We start from the raw sequence: 21,013 nt of genomic DNA on the forward strand, positions 1-21,013 counted from the left end.
TTAAGTTGTATTTCATAGATGATTTTTGCAAAATATTAGGTAAATCGAAATATGTGATGCATCTAAGTGAGTTTAAAGAAATTGACGAATACTTTTCATTATCTAAGAAACAAGGAAATTTCAACGTGATAATTAAATAAGCAAATATTTGAGACATCTAATTGAGTTCAAAAAAATTGACGAACATCTTTTTACTGAGATGTATTATGTTGAATTAATATATCTAAATGTCTGTACTGAAACGGATATACTAAAATATACTAAATGAATTAATGCACCTAAATGAAGAACACAACATGCATCGAAATATTATATGAAACATTAGTTTACCTAAATGTCTACAAAAAAATATATTGTGACTAATGAAATGAAAATTAGGATTAAATTTAATTAATGCATTAAAATTGGGAAGAAAAAAAGAACTAAAATGGCAGAGTAGTTCGCTAATGTGCTTGTATTGATGGTGGTTTTGATGGTCAGAATGGCGGCGATGACCATGAAAATGCAATGATCTTAGAGGCAAAACTGATGGTGAAGATGGTGGTGATGGCAAAACTGGTATTGGTGGGTTTGGTGACAACGATTAAAATGGTGAGCGTGGCGGCAATGCCTATAAAATGTGTTGGTCATTGAGGTTGCGGCAACGATGACTATGGTGAAGATCATAAGAATATGGTGATTGTGACGGCGGTGGTGATAGGGATGGTTAGCTGGTGGTGGAAGTGTAATAATGGTGATGGTGGTGGTGGTGGAAGTGTAAGAGTGGTGGTGGTGAATCTGGCGATGTTGGCAACTTGGCACATATGGTTGAGTTTTTTACTTTTTTTTTTTAGTTTCAAATTTATTTTCCTCATTCATACAAAAGTTAAGTTTCAAACATTTCTTCAAAATAAAAAATATATTTCGAGCTTCCCAAAGTAGCATGTGCAAATTGAGGCGATAATGTGCAAAGCAAAGAGTCGAAATTTTAAAACTCTATTAGGAAGACAAAATTTCAACTTGATGCTTAGGTTTAGAAGTTAGCTAATTTAATTTCAACTTGTCACTTGATGCTCAAGTTTAGAAGTTAGCTAATTTAAGTACAATCTAGTCTTGTAAGTTAAAGATCCTAGGTTTGACTCTTGTCAATTACAAGTTTGATGCCAAATTATATGGCATACTCATTGTGTAACTTAGCTCAAAGAGAACTGTTAAGCGGATTCTCCCAAAAGTGAGATAAGTCTCACACTCAGCCAGCTATAATAATGCGATTCAACTTTGTCTTTGGCGAGAATCAAATCTAAGACCTCTCACTTACAAATAAAGAGAAATACTACTAAATCATATTAAGTTAGTTTTTCATTCATTTGATTGTTATTTAAAAAAACAAACAAACGATATTATTTAAATTAGGAAGAGGAAGTGGGCTTATTCTTATAATGGGTTAGCAGTAATGTGGTTTAAATTCACCTCTTATGAGAATTGAACTTAAAACTTCTCACTTACCTCTCGTTTGATTGTTATTAAAAATGAACAAGAATGATTTGTACGTGAACACGCCTCTTAAGAATTCGTCTATATTTTATGCTAGCTATGTGGGACTTCATTGCCAAAAAACAAAATTGCACGGCTGAAATCGTCAAAATAAAAATGACGAGGGACAATAGTGAAAATAGGTCAGAGTATTCAGCCATACTTGTTTCTCCGCCTAGGTTCATCCTCCCCGAACCAATTAATTGAATTACACAACGATTCGCAACTTTTTTTTCGCCACTTCATTTCCATATATACACAAAAGCTCCTCTCTCTCTCTCTCTCTCTCTCTCGGAACTTGCTTGCCAATCTCTCACAAGGTTTAAGGGTTTGTGCATGGAAACCTCTGCTTCTTCATCAGCGACGACTGCCCAATCATCGACGATTCGTATCTGTCGCTGTAGCTTCTTCAGACGCTGCTGTCGATGCTACTGTTGCTGCTTCTGCACCTAATTTCGATAGTATCAATCCCATCTCGACACTCCTTAGCAATTTTGTGTTCCAATTTTGATCCGGAAATTTGAGAATTTTGGGGATTTTTCGGTGGTCATGGGGTTAGCGGAGGCTCAGCCGGGCCTATCTCTAGGGTTTAGCTCGCATCAGAGTTCGAGCTCGTCGAATTCAATCCAATCCATTCCGCTGCAATTGCTAGACCAGAAAGAAGATAAAATTAGGGTTGAGAATGGGGATGATCGTGACGAGGACGAGAAATTCAACCTCTTAGGGCACTCAATCTGCCTGAAAAGGCAGCGGGATGGGTTCACTATGAACCCGAACCCGTCAAAGTGCTTGGCGGTGGAATCGGCGGGGCTGGAGGCGAGGCGGGCCGTGGTTCGGTCTTGGGGGAATCAGCCCCTTTCGGTTGCGGACCCGGAGGTCCATGAAATTATGGAGAAGGAGAAGCATCGGCAGTTCAAAGGTATTGAATTGGTTGCTTCTGAGAATTTCGTGTGCAGAGCTGTGATGGAAGCTCTGGGCAGTCACTTGACGAATAAGTACTCGGAGGGTATGCCCGGGGCAAGATACTACACGGGCAATCAGCATATTGATCAGATTGAATTGCTTTGTCATGAACGCGCATTGGCAGCTTTTGGTCTTGATCCAGAGAAATGGGGCGTCAATGTCCAGCCTTATTCTTGTACCTCTGCGAATTTTGCAGTCTACACCGGTCTTTTGCTCCCAAATGATAGGATTATGGGATTGGATTCGCCTTCGGGAGGGCATATGAGTCATGGGTATTATATTCCTGGTGGGAAGAATGTATCGGCTGCCTCAATATTCTTTGATAGTTTCCCTTATAAGGTGAACCCACAAACAGGGTACATTGATTATGATAAGCTTGAGGAGAGGGCGGTTGATTATCGACCCAGGATACTTATTTGCGGTGGGAGTTCATACCCCCGGGAGTGGGATTATGCCAGGTTTAGGCATGTTGCGGATAAATGCGGAGCTGTGTTGATGTGTGACATGGCTCATATCAGTGGTCTTGTGGCAGCCAAGGTTTGAAATTTGACATCTGAACTCTAGCTCCGTTATTTAGTTTGTGAAGTTTCTGAATTCGTTAGCTATTACTGTTATTATTGCTTCATAGCATACTTCTCACGAACTTGTGGGCAGAAGGAGAAAGCAAATATTTTGACTGATCTACTAAGATATCATACCATGCTTTCTTATTTGGTGTTCAGTGTGGACAAATTAGCAAGTTTCTGAATTGGTTTCCTGTTTCTGTACACGTGTTCTGCTATTATTATTGTGTGGTATCAATTTCTTCACAAAGTTATAGACTGCCTGATTGGCTGTTGTAGGAGACAGCAGTTTCAGAGTCCTATCTCTTACTTGGCATTTTAATGCTTATAAATTGGGCTGCAAAATAACAACGCTAGTCACTGTGGCTGAACCATTTTACATTCTTTTTGACAAAAAGAAAGAGAGATTGAATTGATTTATGAAGATAGTATATCACGATCTCTTGGTTAGAAACTGGTATAAATGGTATTTTATCATTAAGTATAACGGTTGAGCTGTTTATTCATAAACAGTAGTATAATAAGTTAATAACATGCAAGTCGTTCTTTTGGTGGCTATAGGGCGGTCTAGTGGACTTTATGTTGACTTTCTAATATATTAGATAACTGCTGGTTTTCTTTATGGGTGTCAAATTTCCGTTTCAAAGGACATAAATTTCTTGAAGGTGCCTGCTCCACAGTATTTCGTGCCTTAGGTTAGAAACTGGTTTCTTGTTTTTCCTAATGCCGTGTGTTCCGTGCTTCTTGTGTCTCATTTTGTGTACTCTTGTGCATTCTTTAATGTGATGTTTTTATGCATGGCAACTGTTCTTCATTTGAGAAAATGTCCGAATTATATCATGTTATGAAATGCCATGAATGCTCTAGTGCTGTGATCTGATTTATTGAGAAAGTATAATACTTAGTAATTTTTTTAGTATCTGAGGATAGATGAGGATGCTGTTAATGCTGTTTGTGAAACTCATTTCTTTGTTTTGTGTTAGCCTACCAATATTGGTTTGTAATACCTGTTTAGAATGACTTACCTTCCACTGTTCACCTCTTGTATGGATTATCTGTTTGTAGCTTAAGGTGGGATTTAGCTATTTAAAAGGCCATACTCATATTGGTTGAAAAAGGAGTATCCGCTATCTGTTTCTGACATACCCGCTACTGTTCATTACAGGAATGTGCAAGCCCATTTGATTATTGTGATATTGTTACGTCAACAACGCACAAAAGTCTCCGGGGTCCTAGGGGAGGTATTATTTTTTACAGGAAAGGCACAAAATTAAGGAAGCAAGGTGTACATCATACTAATGACGGTGATAACAATTATGATTTCGAGGAAAAGATAAACTTCGCTGTTTTCCCCTCCCTACAAGGAGGTCCTCACAACAATTATATTGCTGCTCTTGCCATTGCCTTAAAACAAGTAGCCACTCCAGAGTATAAAGCATACATGAACCAGGTGAAGAGAAATGCACAAGCCTTGGCTAATGCTTTGTTAAGAAGAAAATGCAGATTGGTTACTGGGGGTACTGATAATCACTTGCTGCTTTGGGATCTGACTAGTCTTGGTATAACAGGTATTATAGTGTTAGCCAAGGCCAATTTACAACTAGGATTATTGAATTATATTTCCATGTAGAGAACATCTACCTTTTAACTTTCCAGTTTTGTTATCATTTTAATCCGATTGGTTTTTTATAGTTAGGTCAAAATTCAAGTTTATATACCTGTTCATGTTGGCATTACATGATTGCTTTTATAAGCAAAAACATGCCCGAGGCCGGGCGCTTCTCTCTTAAGGAAGAGGCAGCGTGGTATTCCACGGGAGAGGTTTATTCGTGGCGCACGTTAGTGCGTTGGGCTCACATTAACAACCCGACTTCTTTCCTTAAAAGGGGGTTGCGTTGGGGGCTCCAAGGCCGCTCTGCTGCTCAAGTTTTTTGCAGCATGTGTGATCTGTACGCCCTACATCTTTTCCCTTTTTATTACATGATTGCTTTTGTAAGCCAAACAGAAGGTGAGTTGCCTTAAGAACAAAAATATGTTTTTTGCGAACATTAATAGTGAACTTCTAGTCATTGATAATTTTAACATAGAGAGAGGAAATGTTGGCAGAGCTGCTAGTTAGGGGAAGCTACATTTGATCGATCACCATTTTGAATGTTTATGCTCTGGGATCCTCTAAATATTTTAAATTTTTGTGGGTACATGATACTTCGCCCACTTTCTGTACTAGTCGATTTATTAGCTAGTTTATTCCCAAATGTGGATGATAGTGGGAGGTCTTATCTTTTCAATAGTTTAAGAAACATCTTTCATATAATCTTCTTTCTGACTGTTCCAATTTTAAAGCATTTGCATACATTTTCGCATCCAATCTCCCCTCTTTTTCTTTCTCTCACTTTGCTTAAACTTGCAATGTTATGTAATTTTAAGGTCTAATTTTGTACTTTGCTATCTTACCCCATTCCTATTTACAATTTAAATGATATAGGTAAGAACTTTGAAAAGGTCTGCGAGTTGTGTGACATCACTCTCAATAAAACTGCTATATTTGGTGATAATGGTGCTCCTTCTCGTCGGGGAGTGAGAATTGGTAAGTAGCCTTGGTCATTTGAATTTGATCTATTTCTGAAAGCTGCAGACTATGCCATTTGGCCGCTTGAGTTTTTATCATGTGGACATCAGGATCAAACCATCTCCCCATTTTTTTTAAAGTCGGTGTATCCTTGTCTGTTTTTCCTCCTGTCTCTTTGTGATGTGATGAATTTAATTACTCGGCCTGCTTGCCTCGCAGCTTGTTTTTCTTTTTATTATTCTGTGGCGTAATTTCGTTTTTTCAGGTACTCCTGCTATGACTACAAGAGGTTGTGTGGAGGCCGATTTTGAAACAATTGCAGACTTTCTTCTAAGGGCTGCGAAGATCACTGCTTCTGTCCAGCTGGAACGTGGAACATATCATAAAGATTTTATCCAAGGTCTCCAGAACAACAAAGATATTGTTGAGCTCAGAAATCGGGTCGAAACATTTGCGTACCAGTTTGAAATGCCAGGATATGATTGATGTCCAAACGCGTGACAGCTTTCATGCATGTGCAGCTTGTTATCTTTGCTTCTGTGGCTTACACCTTGCTTTCGTGGTAACCTTACACGATCCTTACTTTTTGACCTGCTCTGTTTTCCGATAATCTCGTGTAAATTACAGAGGAATACCAGAAAATATGTTGCCGATTTTCGTAAGTAGACCTTGTTCCCACTTCCCTGCATGGCAATTTCTTTGTGATTTTTTGTATAAATAATAGCAAAGCAATTGTTAATAATCTGCATCTATGTGAAGGTGTAACTGAAAAGTATCGAGTTTGGTCTCTTTTGTTAGCTATTGTTCTTCGTCTAGTTGGCAATGCCGAACCTCTATGGGTCCGTTCAGTTTTTGTTCCCGAGCAGCGTATTACGCGAACCAGGGGCCTCTGGTTAGTGCAGCAGTTCATGTAACAAAAGTTTGTGTGCAACATTTTTCTCTTTTATGTACACTACATTTGTCCGATCAGAGTCGACATTCTGCTGATTTTTTTTATTTTCTTTTGGTCATGCCTTCTGTGAAAGAAGCTGAAACCTCAAGCTGCACTTTTCTTTCAAGTGACAACCTTTTTTCTCCTGCCAAATGATCATAATAATTGAATATGTGGGTTTAGGCTGATTGAGGAGGACAGTATGGCCGTTTCTTTGCAGTCGAAGTTATAATCTCTCTCACTTTGTCATCTCAGAAAAGAAAAGGGTTCATTGTAATGGATGGTGTGTTTTTTTTGTTGATTTTAGTTGTCTGCTTTCACCAATATTTAATTGATTTTGCTTGCCATGGACTCCTTCAAGGGGAGATGGATTGTCTGCCCTCCTTTCTCCATACCCTCCTCATACCCTCCTGTTTTGTGCGGTCACGGTTAAACCACGTCAACATTTGCTTTTTGTCTTATTATTTTTATATAAAAATTAATATAAAATATTGGTATGGCTTAACCGTGACCGCACAAAACAGGAGGGCATGAGGAGAGTATGGAAAGAGGAGGGCAGACAATCCTTCTCCCCTTCAAGGGAGGCAAGACATGAATTTCTTTTCCGGCAAGGGACAAAAAGCATGGGATGCGGTTGAGAAACAAAGAAAGTGACCCATAATTTTCTGCCCTTTATTTCTAATGTTTCTCCAAATTCCCAAAGAAGGTGGAACAAAGAAAATCATCTGCGTGAAAAAATCCTATATGCTGGTTGTATACAACTATGTCTTTATTTTCACTTATTACGAGATTAACTGATGAAGTCTTTCTCGTGAGATAGTTGTGACGCCAAAAATCTAAATCTAAAGACTCAAAGATTTGCATGAAAATACGTGATTGGTTTTACACAATTATATATTTGTTGACTAATTCATGAAATGTAAGTTTTTCTCGTCAGGTGATGGGGTAGAAGGGTTAAGAAGAGACGTGGAGGAAGAAGATGATGTGGTGAGAAGGTTGCATCATGAACACCATTGCTTTCGAAGTGAACCGAATCAGACAAAAGCTTGTAAGGATCAAAACAAGGTGCTTTTTTTGACATTAAAGCAACCAAAGAATCAGACTACAGTCCCAAGCCGCCCTTTTCATCAGTCTTTCACAACTAACCACCAACTCTTTCGCAGTTCATGAAAGCGATTTTTCTTGAGCATCTACAGGCACTGAGTGCTGATATTTTTTAACTATTAGATAAGTTCAACTGTCACCGATCATTAACTTTAAGTTGCTAGATTAACTCCAACAAATAATTGTGAAAGGACACTCAGTGTTTGTAGGTACCGAAAAAAGTGAATTGCCAAACAAGACCCCAACAAGGGAGATATTTTCAAAAGAATTTTTTTTTTAAATTTTTAGAACAGACCAAAAGAATCATATGCTCTGATAAATTAATGGGATATTATCAAATAAAAAGTTTGAATAAATGGGATTTTGATTGTGCCCTTAAGTCTAAAAGATAATATGACAGAAGCTTCCATTCCTTCTTTTTCCTCTGTTGTTCACCCAATCCGTTTTTACTTTCACTTTTTGTTCTTTAAAATTAATTCTTTGACGAACTTGCAACTGCATGAAATATAGTCCAAAATTGGATTTAGCACTAGGTCTTCTCAACCCATAATTGCATTTCTTTTTTTCCTTTTTTTAAAAAAAAAAAGTATTAAATGATAGCTTTGTCATGACAGTTTCCCTCTCAAGAGATCAGGAAGACTCATAGAGGCATTTCAATCTCTCCTTACCTACCATCGTGTAATTCACACACGTTAGTGATCGAACCTAGAACGTGCCCCTATTTTAATTCACATTATAGAAAAAAGGGAGGTAGGAGTTTGAAATTGAAATGCAGTAAGTTGAAGAAAAATTCTTACTAGGCAGTCCCAACACTTGCCAAAAATAAAATATAATAATAATTAATAATGAATTCTATTTTACAAGACGGAGTTGAAAGTTTCTCCAAATACTTTAAATCTAGTGAAAGAGGATGACGTTCAAGTACACATTGACCTAATGACTTGACGCACATCCGGAACTGGTAACTTTTTATCCTCTTTCGATATGAGAATATTCGATCATAATCTAGTTTAAATTACAGAACGAGCCATTCGAACTTGGGTTTTAAGAAAAAGCACACCATTACACAACAAACTTAGCAACCTCTATATCAACTGCTAAAAACATGAGGCGCCAAAAACAAGAGGACATATACTACGTAAATTTTTTTTTTTTTTCCAACAACTCTTTTTTTTGTGTTTTTACCTGTGACTGCAAAAGTCCAAGAGCTTCTTCCTCCCCTCAACAATTTCATCAAACAAATCATCAAGTTGGCTCACAATATTCTCAGAACCAGAAGTCAACCCCCCAAAACACTCTCTCAGATGCTCCACTCTCTCTCTAATCCCACTCTCCCAATCCATCACTCCTCCCTGTGAGCCCCTCCTCTCCTCCAGTTCACCTCTCAGCTCCTCCATCGCTGCCTTCGACCTCCTGAACTCCCACACCAGAATCCCAGGCCTCTCGCTCATCTGCCCGATCTCCGCCGCCACCCTCTGCTGCAGTCTGGCCGTCGATATCATGAACGGTGATCCGAAGATCATGCAGCCCTCGTAGTCGTCGTCTCCTTCCCTGCAAAAGGTTGAGTCCTCCGGCGAGCAGAAGACCAGTCCGTACAGCAAGATCATGAGAAGCAGAGAGCTCACGTTTCTCATTGCGTACAGGACTCCCCTGAACCCGCTGAACCCATTAAGCTTCGATTCGACGGCGACCCTTTCGTCGAATTTCAGTGAGAGTGGTTGGATTCTCGTTCCCATCAGCGCTCTGTTCTCTTCCTCCAATCCAAACGCTTCCCGCCGCCACCGAGAAATCGCGCGCACCACCTGCTGACATGACAGAACACATGAGTCTTTAAAAAATGAATATGAATTTTGAGAGAAGTTTGAAGATTGTGATCAGAATTGAAGACCCACCTGGCGGGAGAGCTGAGGAGTGAGATGGTGAGAGTCGAGGAGGGTGGAGGTGATGGCGTGGCCGGAGGTGTAGAAATTCTCCATGGCAGAGACGGCGGATTTGAGGACATGGCAGGCTTCCCAAAGCTTGGAGCTTTCGTCCATGTACTCGTCAAGCCACTTGTCCCCAACAGGCAGATGGAGCTTTTGGACAAGAAGGTTCAGCTGGGAGTGGAAAGATCGAAGAAGGGTAAGAACCCTTTGAAGGAATTGGATTGACATGAAGTTGCTGGAAAGATAGACCCTTTCGAGATCGTCCACCCCACGAGCCAGGAAGGAAAAGAAGCCATTGACAGAGTTGGTGGAGGAAGGATCATCCATGTTTCAGCTTGTTTTCCTTTTCTTTTGGTGCGTGGAGTAAAAAGAGAGGGTGGTATTTGAATTTAAATGATGGGAGGATTGGAAGGAGTTGAGGGATGGAAAGGAAAGGGAATGGAATGGGATTGTGGGAAGGGGGGAGAATCTTACAAGGAGAGGAAGCTCAGGTTTCCAAGGTTGAAAACGATTGTTGTTGGGAGCAATGATGGGTGTTTCCTATGGAGGGGAAAAGGATGCCGTTTTCATCGTTTTAATGGGATGATTGTTTCTAGGGCTGGAAAAAACATTCCAAAATTTCCCGATCCCGGCCGAAAAATTCCCAACCGACAAATCCCGAACAGATCGGTTACCCATATCGAACCAAAACCGAAAGTTTTGGTACGGATTTTGGTATTCAACCTGCCTTCGTTCGAAAATTCCGAACCGAACCGAACAATTTTTATATATAATTAAATATATAATTTTAATTATTATAAGCCGTTGAATTTGGTTGAGATTAATCTCAACCCTTCATTTATAATTAACCCTACCCTTTCTTGACCTCTCTCTCGACTGCTCTCTCTCTCTTCTCTCGACTCCTCCCTAATTCTTCGTCTGTCAGTCCTCGTCCCTAATTCTCCTTCGGTCGATCTCAAACCCAGCCACCAGCACCACTCTGTCAGTCGATCTCGAACCTAGCCACCACCACTCCGTCAGTGGATCTCGAACCTAGCCACCACCACCTTCGCCGAGTCTCGACTCCGACCACCTCACCATACCCTCTCATCTCGCTCCAGCCACCATACAAACAACAAGCAAATCAGGTTCAGCGTATCCAGCAAGCAGGAAGGAGTAGGAAAGAGATGGCCCTAATCACAAACTCATTAGTATCAGAATCGAAAGCAGCACCGGATTGGTTCGAACTAATTTTCTCTGGTTGATGCAATTTTGTTTGAATTAAAATTAGATTTCTAGGGTGTGTGAAAATTGGGTTCTAGGATTTGAATTTGGATTTGTATTTTGGTTCAGTTTCGATTTTGAGATCCCGTCCAGAAATGAATTGGTTTGAGATTTGGGTTATCAGTTTCGGTACGGGATCCTGACCCGAACCAAGGGATGTGTGAAAAATTAAAACTTAGCCTCAAAATACCCAAAAAAAGAAAATATTGTGTATTTGTGAATTGAGAGAGAGAGGGAGAGACGTACAACAAAAGGAGCAAAGAAATTTTCATGAGCTCAATTGCTCATTATCATCAATTTTTGACGCATGAGAGGAGGCAACATGAGAAATTTTTTGGTAGGACACTCTAATTACGTCATATCGTACCCTCTAATGACGTCATATGTATGTTAGCTACGACAAATAAGTAAGATCTATTTTAGGATTCTCTCTCTTTCTAATCTTTTTCTCATTTTATTCATTTTTATTTGAACGGTTATGGTTTAGTTACGTCAACCTCTTATACTAATTTTTTTATAGGGACAATAAAACAAAAAACAATATGTGAGAGGAGGGAAGAGAAAATAATGAGAATATGAGGAGACAGAATCTTATTCCCCATTCTATTTGGATTCTACTCGGCCCCATCCTGTTGTACAAAGAGTCCGGATCCTCTTTGTGAGGGTTTTAAGAATCTGTGAATCGTGTCATTTCATCATACATTGTACAGTCAGAAAATATTTTAAATATTTTAATTTAAAAATAAATATAAACAGTACTTGATAAAAATTGACCACATGATGTACGATGAACGGATATGATTCATGGAGCCCCAGAATTTTCATAAAAAAGATCCGAAGAGGATCGTGTTGGTTGTACAAAATAAAGTGTGTGAAGTGGAGTTGCAGCAGGTTCAGTGGTACCATGGTGCCGATTCTTATAATGAAATGCTGCGTGAAGAGAAAATTATGGGATACTTTAGATTCGGTCTCTAATTATTAACATTCTTTGAATAAAACCTCAATGATATTCAAGGTTTGATCAAAGTCCCTTGACTTTGTACACCTCATTATATTACTATTAATATTTATAGTTTTGACATTAATTGTTTGATATTTTATTAGATTTATAATCCTATAAATTTAAAATCCCTCATTATAATACTATTAGAAACGGTTACAATAAAAGAATTCAAACATTTTGATTGAATAAATGGATAGAAACTATGTAAAAATAAGAAATAATAAATGGCAAAAGAATGTATCCATAGTGTTAAAAAAAATGGTACATTTTACAAAAAAATTGGTACATTTCACATATGTATATTAATAAAGAATAATGGGTACATTATAAATAAATTAGGGTACATATAAAAGATTAAAAAATTATGAGTACAAATGAATTTTTAAAAAATATAGGCCCTAAAAGAAATTAATACATGGGTACAAAATAAAACTAAAAAGAAAATACTACAAATTTAAAAAAAAAATGTTGCAAATTAAAAGTGGGTACAAACTAAAAATATAAATATATGATACAAAGTTTAGGCATAAAACATAAATATACCATATATAATTTTTCTATCATTGATTAAATATACAATGTCACGTGACGGTATACACATGGGTACAAACACAAATAAAACTTTAAAAAATATGGGCACAAAAAGAAACTAATATATGGGTACAAATTAAAAATGAAAAGAAAATTGGTACAAATTAAAAAATATTTGCAAATTAAAAATAGGTACAAACTAAAAATAAAAATATATGATAAAAAATTTAGCTATAAATATAAATATACTAATTGTAACATTTTTAACACTAAAGGAATATATTTAAAAATAAAAATATTTTATTATTCAAATAATTAATGATGTTATTAATACTCAAGGACCTTGATAAAAAATTAAGAATAAATAAGATTTTAATTAATAAAGTAACAAAAAGAATGATGTGAACCTAATTTTTCCGAAAATTATACATGATAATGTATTATTAGTTCAGAACATTACGTAACAATAAATTTGTTTCGTGTAAGTTCTTTAAATAATCTTTTGATTTTTTTGAACAATCTTTTGATTTGAGTGTTGTTTGGCTTCTTCCTTCCTCCTTTTCATCCTCGAGCTACTGACTTGGCTCCTTAATCCACCTCTAATCTATTGAAATTTGTGGGGTTTGTTTTTCCTAGATATTTCCTGTTTTGTTGATTTTTTTGAAAGAGGAGGGGGACTTCAAATTCCGGACTTGGAAATGGAATGATGAGATTCCTTGCATATGTAATGTGTCTTGTAATTTGTAAACCCTTCTGACCATGCATAAATAATTAGTCTTTTTAGGCCACATTTTCCTTTAGTGTATAGTTTTTGCTAATCATTCTTTTCCCTTGGGGACAAAAATTGATGATGCTTCTTCATAAATCATGCCCCTTTAATTTAATCCCAGCCGTTTATTTGGTACTCCTTAAGGACCCATCCAACGGCTAAGAAAGTAAATCTTAGTTTGAAATGATCAAACTGCATGGGTGTTGCAATCCACTCGAGAGATTGTTTATCATTTACATTTATAATAATATATAGTGTTTTTTTTGAGGTCCGAGTACACATAAAAATTTCTTCATCCAACCTACAGCTATAAATATGTTTAAAGTTGTGAGGTATATGTTTGTTTATTGCTTACAAAGCACTATACGAATAAGTTCCTTTAAATTTAATATTAATTTCATCTTTAATTATTTATTTATTTATTTTTAATGAGGTTCTTCTTTCTTGATGTGGAGTTTTTTTTTGGGGGGGGGGGGGACCAGGAAATCTAATAGTATGTTGGGGTATGTGACATTTTACTTTGTTTTTATATTTTTCGGGTGCTCGTATGTTTTTGGAAACAAAAATACGACATCTTAGGAGGATGTTTGGTCTTTTGAGATTTCATTGGAAAGTGAAGTAGAAGCTTAGGACCAGTGTTTTAGGGAATTGACATGGGTGTACGTACCTCGCTAGATTTTGGTCTAGGGTAAAAGTGATGACATATGATATACATTGCTTATCCATCCAATTTTTAGTAATTTTATGGTGTACTATGATATTCTATTGAAGTTAAAATATTCGTATATATCTTTTATTATATCACGTACAAATAAAATATATCAATCATGTAACGTTGTCTGCATATAATATAACACATGGAATAAATACAACATGTGGCGCTACTACCATACTTGAGAAATGCTAAGAAAACTCGCTCAGAGTGAGACTCTTCATGTACTCTCCGCCACATTACAATTTAGAGAGTTCAGAGAGAGTTTCATTTTTAAGAGAGTTTTCTTACTACGGTCTAGTGATATTCTTCTTTACTTGTAAGTGAGAGGTCTTATGTTCAATTCTCGCCAAAACAAATTTAAACCACATTATTGCTAGTCCATTATGAGGCTAAACCCATCCCCTCCTCTTTAGTGTATAAATAATATCGTTTATTAAAAAAAAAAATATTTGAGAGTGTTCGGATTTTCTTTTCTTTTCTTATTATCCTTCAATTAGTGCTGCGATTGTTTGACTCGCTTTTATTTTATTCTACTTTATTCTTCATTTATTTTCAAAAATAATTCTCATGTAATCTCTAGTTGTGTTTTAAAATTTTAATTTCTTTTAGTACAGGGGCAAAATTTTATTGTTTGATGTTATTGTCGCCCCCCTTTAATATCTTATTTTCAACATATTTTGTTGAGGAATCACAGTATGAACTTTAAGTTTGGCATAAAAAATTCAACAAGCTTAATTAAACTAAACTTTATGGGTTACCAATTTGAATTGTGCTAGTACAAATTTTGATTTTAAATTCAAAATTATTTTTCTTGAGACACTTTCAGTTTGACAGTGAATACCATGAGATTGGAATGTATTTTTTTTCCTGGTCAAGTCAATAGTAATTAATAATTGAACTGTTCACTTACTGAATCGCATCCCATGGATGTTGTACCCATACTCGCCGTTATAGCAACGCCTGCATTGCCAACTGAACGAGTTGTTATATAGTAGGAGGAAGAACATATATAGCTCTCTTTCTTTAGATCAAGTTTCGGGAGAGACTCTTTAACTAATTATGGAGAGTGATTTCTGCACATCATTTTTCACGCTATGCAAACTCATGCAACACTCATCATATCTCATAATTATAAGAAAAAAAATAAAAGGACAACAACAAAAACGCAGCTCCACCAGATGTATGTATAGGAAGTTCCTATTCTTGCCAACCAAACAAAAGGACTTCCAAGAATCCAGATATTGCCAAGTAAAATAAGGGCAGGTATTGGATTTAGGTTATGGTGTGTAGGTTGAGGGGTTTGCTTGATTATTAATGGTTAAACATGAACTTTTCCTTATAAAGTAGATGAAAAAGAATCACAAAAAATAAGTAGAAAATATATGATAGAGAAATACCTGCAGCTGGAAAAAAAAATTAGGGTTTTGGATTGAGGTGAAAGTAAACGCACTTGATGGCTAGCTAGATTGGTCAAGCAGCATCCCTTCCATCCCCATCATGCTAATACCAATAAAAGTCGATCTCTATAGAAGAATGTTTCATTTTCCCCTTAATGAGCTTAATTAGATGGATGCAACTGGATGGCCCATGGCCCCCTCAACCATGAAAATGATACAAAGGAATGACTTTTAATTCAAATTCAAAGGATATGGTACAAGGCTTTTGGGTTGTCTTGGCATTAGGGTTTTGAGAGTCGGAGACATTATCTGAGGAAAGTTGAGGTTCCACTATAAAATCAACTGACAAAATAGGTAGTAACCTAACTCCTTTTAAAGTTTATTCTTTTTCTAAAGTAAGTTTCATACTCTCAACACTATCATCCTGGAGCCTTTACTCTAGAATTTTGGACCTCCATGCCTCATGTTTTCAATTTAGGTTTTTATTAAATGGAAAAGGAAGGATCCTTTTTCCTAGCGATCCAGGAGATCCCGTGATGATGGCCGTTCATCATACATTGATGCGGTCAATTTTTCGTTAGATACTATTTATATTTAATTTTAAAATTTAAATTTCAAATGATTTTTAACCGCGCGATATACAATGTATTAAATGGCGGCGAGGACCCTTTTCCTTATTAAATGTCAACCCTAATCCACCATTCCCGTCATTTAATAATACGGTATAGTTGTATTCCTCTTCACTTGTAAGTGAGAGGTCTTAGATTCGATTCTCGCTAAAGACGAATTTGAACCACATTATTGGTAGTCCATTATGAGGCTTAGCCCACTCCTAATATCATTTGTTAAAAAAAAAAAAAAAAATTCCACCATTCCCACATTTTTTGTATTTTATTCCTCTTTTCGGTCTCCTCTATCCCATCTTCTGTTTCGTTCTTGATCCCGAATTAGATATCTTATGAAGGATATTGGATGAGAGTGAAGAAAAAAATATATTTGGAATTGAGATTAAATTTTAAGTAAATCAGTTGAAAGAAAATAAAGTTGGGAAGACCATTATGGTCTTTCAGCAGAAAAGATGCTCCACTTATCCAGACATGGGCAAGTCACTTCCAATTTGGTAAAAAGGTAAACCAAATATAGGTTAAAGTATCTCTCTAAGCATACTAGGACATGTGGCAGCGCTAAATCAAAACAACTGGATGATAATCATATTCTTAAGCTTCTACTTTCTTTTGTTATGGGCCAACCTGATGAACTTTACCATCAAATGGTCAAAGACGTAATTAGATTTGGAGATTTTTTTTTAGTACATTGATATTTTTACATCAAGAAAAGAGAGAGTTTGGCTAAACTACATAATTGGCAGCCTAATTTAGTATCAAATTTGTCATCCACGATATTCGAATCTAAGACATATCACTTCCAAATGAAGATGAATACTATTAGATTCAGATTTTTTTTAATAAATTAGAAGAAAGAACAATATAATTTTATCCACTCAACATGCAGAATCATGGGGCCTTCTATTCAATGGAACCGGATCCCCTCCAGATCCCTTTTGGACCCAATAAAACTGAGTCTGCTATGCAAGGGATCTGGGCTGTTGAAATTTGATCTAACGGGTACAAACATGAGACACTCTAAAAGTTATAATAATTGTAACTGTTGTATCAAATTTTAACGGTCCGGATCCATTGCTCAGCATGCTTAGTCTATTTGGGTCCAAATGGGATATGGTTCCCTATTCAATGCCACATATACAAAATATATAAATCTTATTCTATTATTTTCATCATTAACATCCTAAATTTTTTTTATATCGAACATTAATATATCTTAAGCCATAGTTTATATGCTAGAATTTGCACAATGTCACCCAATTTGGGATTCCACGAGGACCTGCATATGTGACGCCACACGAAGCTAAAAAGGATTATAAGCGTAAATCCTTGAAGAACGATAATCTGGAATCTAGCTATCAGGTTTGGAGAGTAATCCCAAAGGATGATTGATTAATTGATAATTGATTGATGGATCCAACGACTTAAATAAAGGATTACAACTGCTTTGAACAACTCAAATGACTTTAGTAATTAAAACAACATTAATTGGCATTTACGGAAATTAAAACTCTTTTTTTGGAAGCCTAAACAGTCATTTTTGGCCCTAAACACAACGAGGTCATGGTTTGACCTGATCGACAATTAAAACGCTTATTCTACTCACGATTCTATTCAAAATCGACATATTATATGCTCAATTCTGACACAAGAATATTGTTTGCTGCAGTTTCTGATATATATTTGTATCCAATAGAATGTATTATTGTTAGTGTGGTTGGACTATACAAAGACTATTGGTTACTCTGTTAATTAGTTAGGTTGTTATTACCATCTGGAGTGCTAAGCTGTCACTCAATATAAATGCGCTCTCTATTGGTCTTCACATATGACTTCTCTCCTCTGTATTTGTTAAGATTTCTTTGTGCTCGAGTGCACACCTCACAGAGAGAGAGAGAGAGAGAGAGAGAGAGAGAGAGAGGGTTGATACCCTTTTTATAGAAACAAAGCAGTAGGAATCAGCTCGGTTAAGGACAGATAAACCATTGCACCGAAATTACTTGTATAAAAAAAGTAGTAGGGGTTCTTTAAAATGATGAAGGATACTGAAGAACGGGGCCAAGTAAAAAAAATAGTTAAAATCCTGCCCTTCATCTCACTTTAGATTTATAGACATTTTTCTTTACCAACATTGCTGGTGAGGGTGTCACATCCCTGCTCGGGCTCCCACCATATCTTTGGGCTCGACTCCACCGTAGCGCAATATTGTCCACTTTAGGTCCCCATCACGCCCTCACGGGTTTGTTTCTGGGAACTCACACGAGAACTTCTCAATAGGTCATCCATCCTGGGATTGCTCTCGTGCGAACTCGCTTAACTTCGGAGTTCCTACGGAACCTGAAGCCAGTGAGCTCCCAAAAGGCATCGTGCTATGTAGAGATGATAACATACATATAAGGCTTACAGGATCCTCACCCCTAGGCGATGTGGGATCCTACAATCCACCCCTCCTTAGGCGCCCGACGTTCTCATCGGCATACTTCCGGCCAGGGATTGATTTTGATACCAAATTGTCACATCTCGGCTCGAGCACCCACCACATCCTGGGCTCGACTCCACCGTAGCACAATATTGTCCGCTTTGGGCCCCCACCATGCCCTCACGGTTTTGTTTCTGAGAATTTACACGAGAACTTCCCAGTGGGTCGCCCATCCTGGGATTGCTCTCGTGTGAACTCGCTTAACTTCGGAGTTCCTATGGAATCCGAAGCCAGTGAGCTCCCAAAATGCTTCGTGCTAGGTAAAGATAAGAATATACATATAAGACTTACATGATCTTCACCCCTAGGCAATGTGGGATCTTATAGGGGGTGTTGCAACAGGCTAATCTTTCTTTTCCTTTTGGTTCAAGTAGGGCAAAACCCACTTCAAGAGATTATGCCTTTTAATTCGTCCCTTTACCCTCAAAGGAGGAATCTTCCAAAAAATCAACATAATTCTGCAACCAAGGTGAATATGTGTTAAGGATCAATTAGCTTAGCTAGAACATTTAAAAATAGTGCTTATTTTATAGGCTTTATATCCCAAGGATCTAAAAGAGGAGAAATTCTCCTTTGCAACTGATGATACCACGTAACAACTATCTAACGAATGATTAATGTATTATTTAATTACTTGACTATCATCTATGTCATAAGTCATCGGTAATGACACTAAAACAAGATTAATTTTAAAATAGTTTCTCTCCTAAAAGAGAGCTCCTAGGTGACTCTTTTTCCATGAAGGCTTCTATCACTATAAGGTCCTACACCATGATGCATGCCACATGGAGCCAATTTAATGGTTTGCAACCTCAATGGTTCTTAGCATTACGCTTGTAGAGATATCAAGCATATATGTTTTGATAGCCGACGTGCTTGTTATTCTGACCATGAGTGCCTTACCCAACTCATTATAGTCTTGCAATAATTAAGTCAAAGACGTTCGTTTCGTCATTAGATGATAAAAAAATACATGACTTTTAGATTTGATATTAAAGGTGGCAAATAAATTGATGCACTTTTAATGTTTTAATCTCAATTCATATTATTAAATTTAATAATAGATAACCGCAAATTTTTTATCACTAGATGACTAAGAGAACAAAACTAATATTTAGCAATTTTACATTGTTGAATAATTTAATTGATCATGATGGTAGTGAATGTAAGTAACATCAAAGGCCATAGAAGGCAATAACACCAAAAGTTCTTAGCCAACTGTATGTGGAACATTTAGTAACTACCCTTTCAATCATAATCATATTTCTTCTACATATGAGACTCACTTGCATAATAGTGAATTCACATTCATGCATAAGAGACGTGATCAACAATGTTATCAATAATACAAGATATATATATATATATCTTTGATTATAGCTAGTTTTAGGTCATTGGTTTAAAACCTCCAGTCCCAATCCAATGCATTTCAATAATTTCCTGCAGGGTGGGGTTGAATTTGTTTGTCTCTTTCGTACGTGCAGGTTTAAACTACATAATGCAAATTTAGATTAACCTTTCAGATCATGAACCTTATATAGTAACCTTATTAATCTTTGATGCTATTGTTCACTTTTAAAGGAAAATCGTGCATGTCATCAGAAATGAACATCATGTTTCTTTGTAACATTATTATATGACGAGACATGATGAGTGATAAAAGAATATAGAGATACACGAAAACTGTATGCAAATTCTTAATCATCTTAAAGCCACGTGTCATTTGTGCAATAGAGGCACCTATACATGTTTCTTTAATCAAAGTATATTTGAAATTTACTTTACAAAATATCTCTTTAAATATAATTATTGGCAAAGACTAGGTGGCAATTGATTACACAAGGAGAGACTAGTATAGTATTCTTGTAGTTTCTTTGTGTGCTAAGGCTGCCACAGGCAAATTATAGTGCATGCTTGTCAATTGCCAATGCATATTCCTTTACTTACCACTTTACTCCTCCGAAAGAACTTTTAGTACACGAGTACATAAACATTATAACATTTTGTATAAATCATACAATATCGTATAGACAAAAAACTTATACATGACGTTGTTTTATTAGTACGAGACACTACAATGAGTCAATAATGATGTACTGATGCTTCAAAGTTGCTCTCCTATTTGAGAATCCAATCGAATAATCAGATGCAATAATTGTTCAAAGCCGATAATTATTTTGAACAAGGACATTGGTTTAGACATTGCTTATACTTCTATGCTTGATAGAGCAATTGAGTAAATTTCTATGGTTACCTAAAAGTCATTGAGTAAATTTACCTTTAAATCATTGCTGGCAGCCTGGAACTATAAAAGGCTGTAAATTACTGTAATTAAGGTCGGCCAATGTGGAAAGGGATCCTCTCCTCCTAATCTACCAAGTCTGAAGATCCAGATTATTGAAAAATGATCAAACGGCTAAAATTATTATAACTTTTAAAGTGGAACCTTGTTTGTAGCCGTTGAATCATTTTTCAATGGTTCGGATCTTCAAACTTGATGAATTAGGAGGAAAGCTCCGGATCCCTTTCAGGCCAATGTGTTTGCAGACCTAGAACTAGAGCCGTAAAAGGAGTCGCATCACATCTATGAAAAAAAAGAAAAAAAAAGATGGTTTTGATTTTGGATTTGGTCTGTCAGGATCTCAGGAGTAGAGCTGCCTTGCCTC

The 21,013-nt window shown here is 36.7% G+C and overlaps 2 protein-coding genes across 2 annotated transcripts; one reads left to right on the top strand and one right to left on the bottom strand.

Moving 5' to 3' along the window:
- The first annotated feature begins 1,696 nt into the window (after positions 1 to 1,696).
- On the top strand, positions 1,697 to 6,576 carry LOC126593307 (serine hydroxymethyltransferase 7-like). Its single transcript, XM_050259344.1, has 4 exons — positions 1,697 to 3,012; positions 4,204 to 4,606; positions 5,524 to 5,625; positions 5,873 to 6,576. The coding sequence occupies exons 1-4, from the start codon at positions 2,062 to 2,064 to the stop codon at positions 6,091 to 6,093; spliced, it is 1,677 nt and encodes a 558-aa protein (XP_050115301.1). The 5' UTR covers positions 1,697 to 2,061; the 3' UTR covers positions 6,094 to 6,576.
- A 1,879-nt stretch (positions 6,577 to 8,455) lies between these two features.
- On the bottom strand, positions 8,456 to 11,064 carry LOC126593314 (uncharacterized). The gene is made up of 2 exons (XM_050259351.1): positions 9,535 to 11,064; positions 8,456 to 9,444 (listed from the first exon to the last, which is right to left on the bottom strand). Exons 1-2 carry the CDS (start codon positions 9,892 to 9,894, stop codon positions 8,824 to 8,826), a joined length of 981 nt encoding a protein of 326 aa, XP_050115308.1. The 5' UTR covers positions 9,895 to 11,064; the 3' UTR covers positions 8,456 to 8,823.
- Positions 11,065 to 21,013: the final 9,949 nt, after the last annotated feature.

The sequence above is a fragment of the Malus sylvestris genome, chromosome 12, assembly GCF_916048215.2.
Source record: "Malus sylvestris chromosome 12, drMalSylv7.2, whole genome shotgun sequence".
Taxonomy (NCBI): domain Eukaryota; kingdom Viridiplantae; phylum Streptophyta; class Magnoliopsida; order Rosales; family Rosaceae; genus Malus; species Malus sylvestris.

Excerpts from the sequence above, each read along its gene's own strand:
- LOC126593307 (XM_050259344.1), top strand. The coding sequence starts at position 2,062 with ATGGGGTTAGCGGAGGCTCAGCCGGGCCTATCTCTAGGGTTTAGCTCG. Across the intron at positions 4,607-5,523 it reads GACTAGTCTTGGTATAACAG|GTAAGAACTTTGAAAAGGTC; the intron begins GTATTATAGTGT and ends TAAATGATATAG. Across the intron at positions 5,626-5,872 it reads TCGTCGGGGAGTGAGAATTG|GTACTCCTGCTATGACTACA; the intron begins GTAAGTAGCCTT and ends TCGTTTTTTCAG.
- LOC126593314 (XM_050259351.1), bottom strand. The coding sequence starts at position 9,894 with ATGGATGATCCTTCCTCCACCAACTCTGTCAATGGCTTCTTTTCCTTC. Across the intron at positions 9,445-9,534 it reads CTCCTCAGCTCTCCCGCCAG|GTGGTGCGCGCGATTTCTCG; the intron begins GTGGGTCTTCAA and ends TCATGTCAGCAG.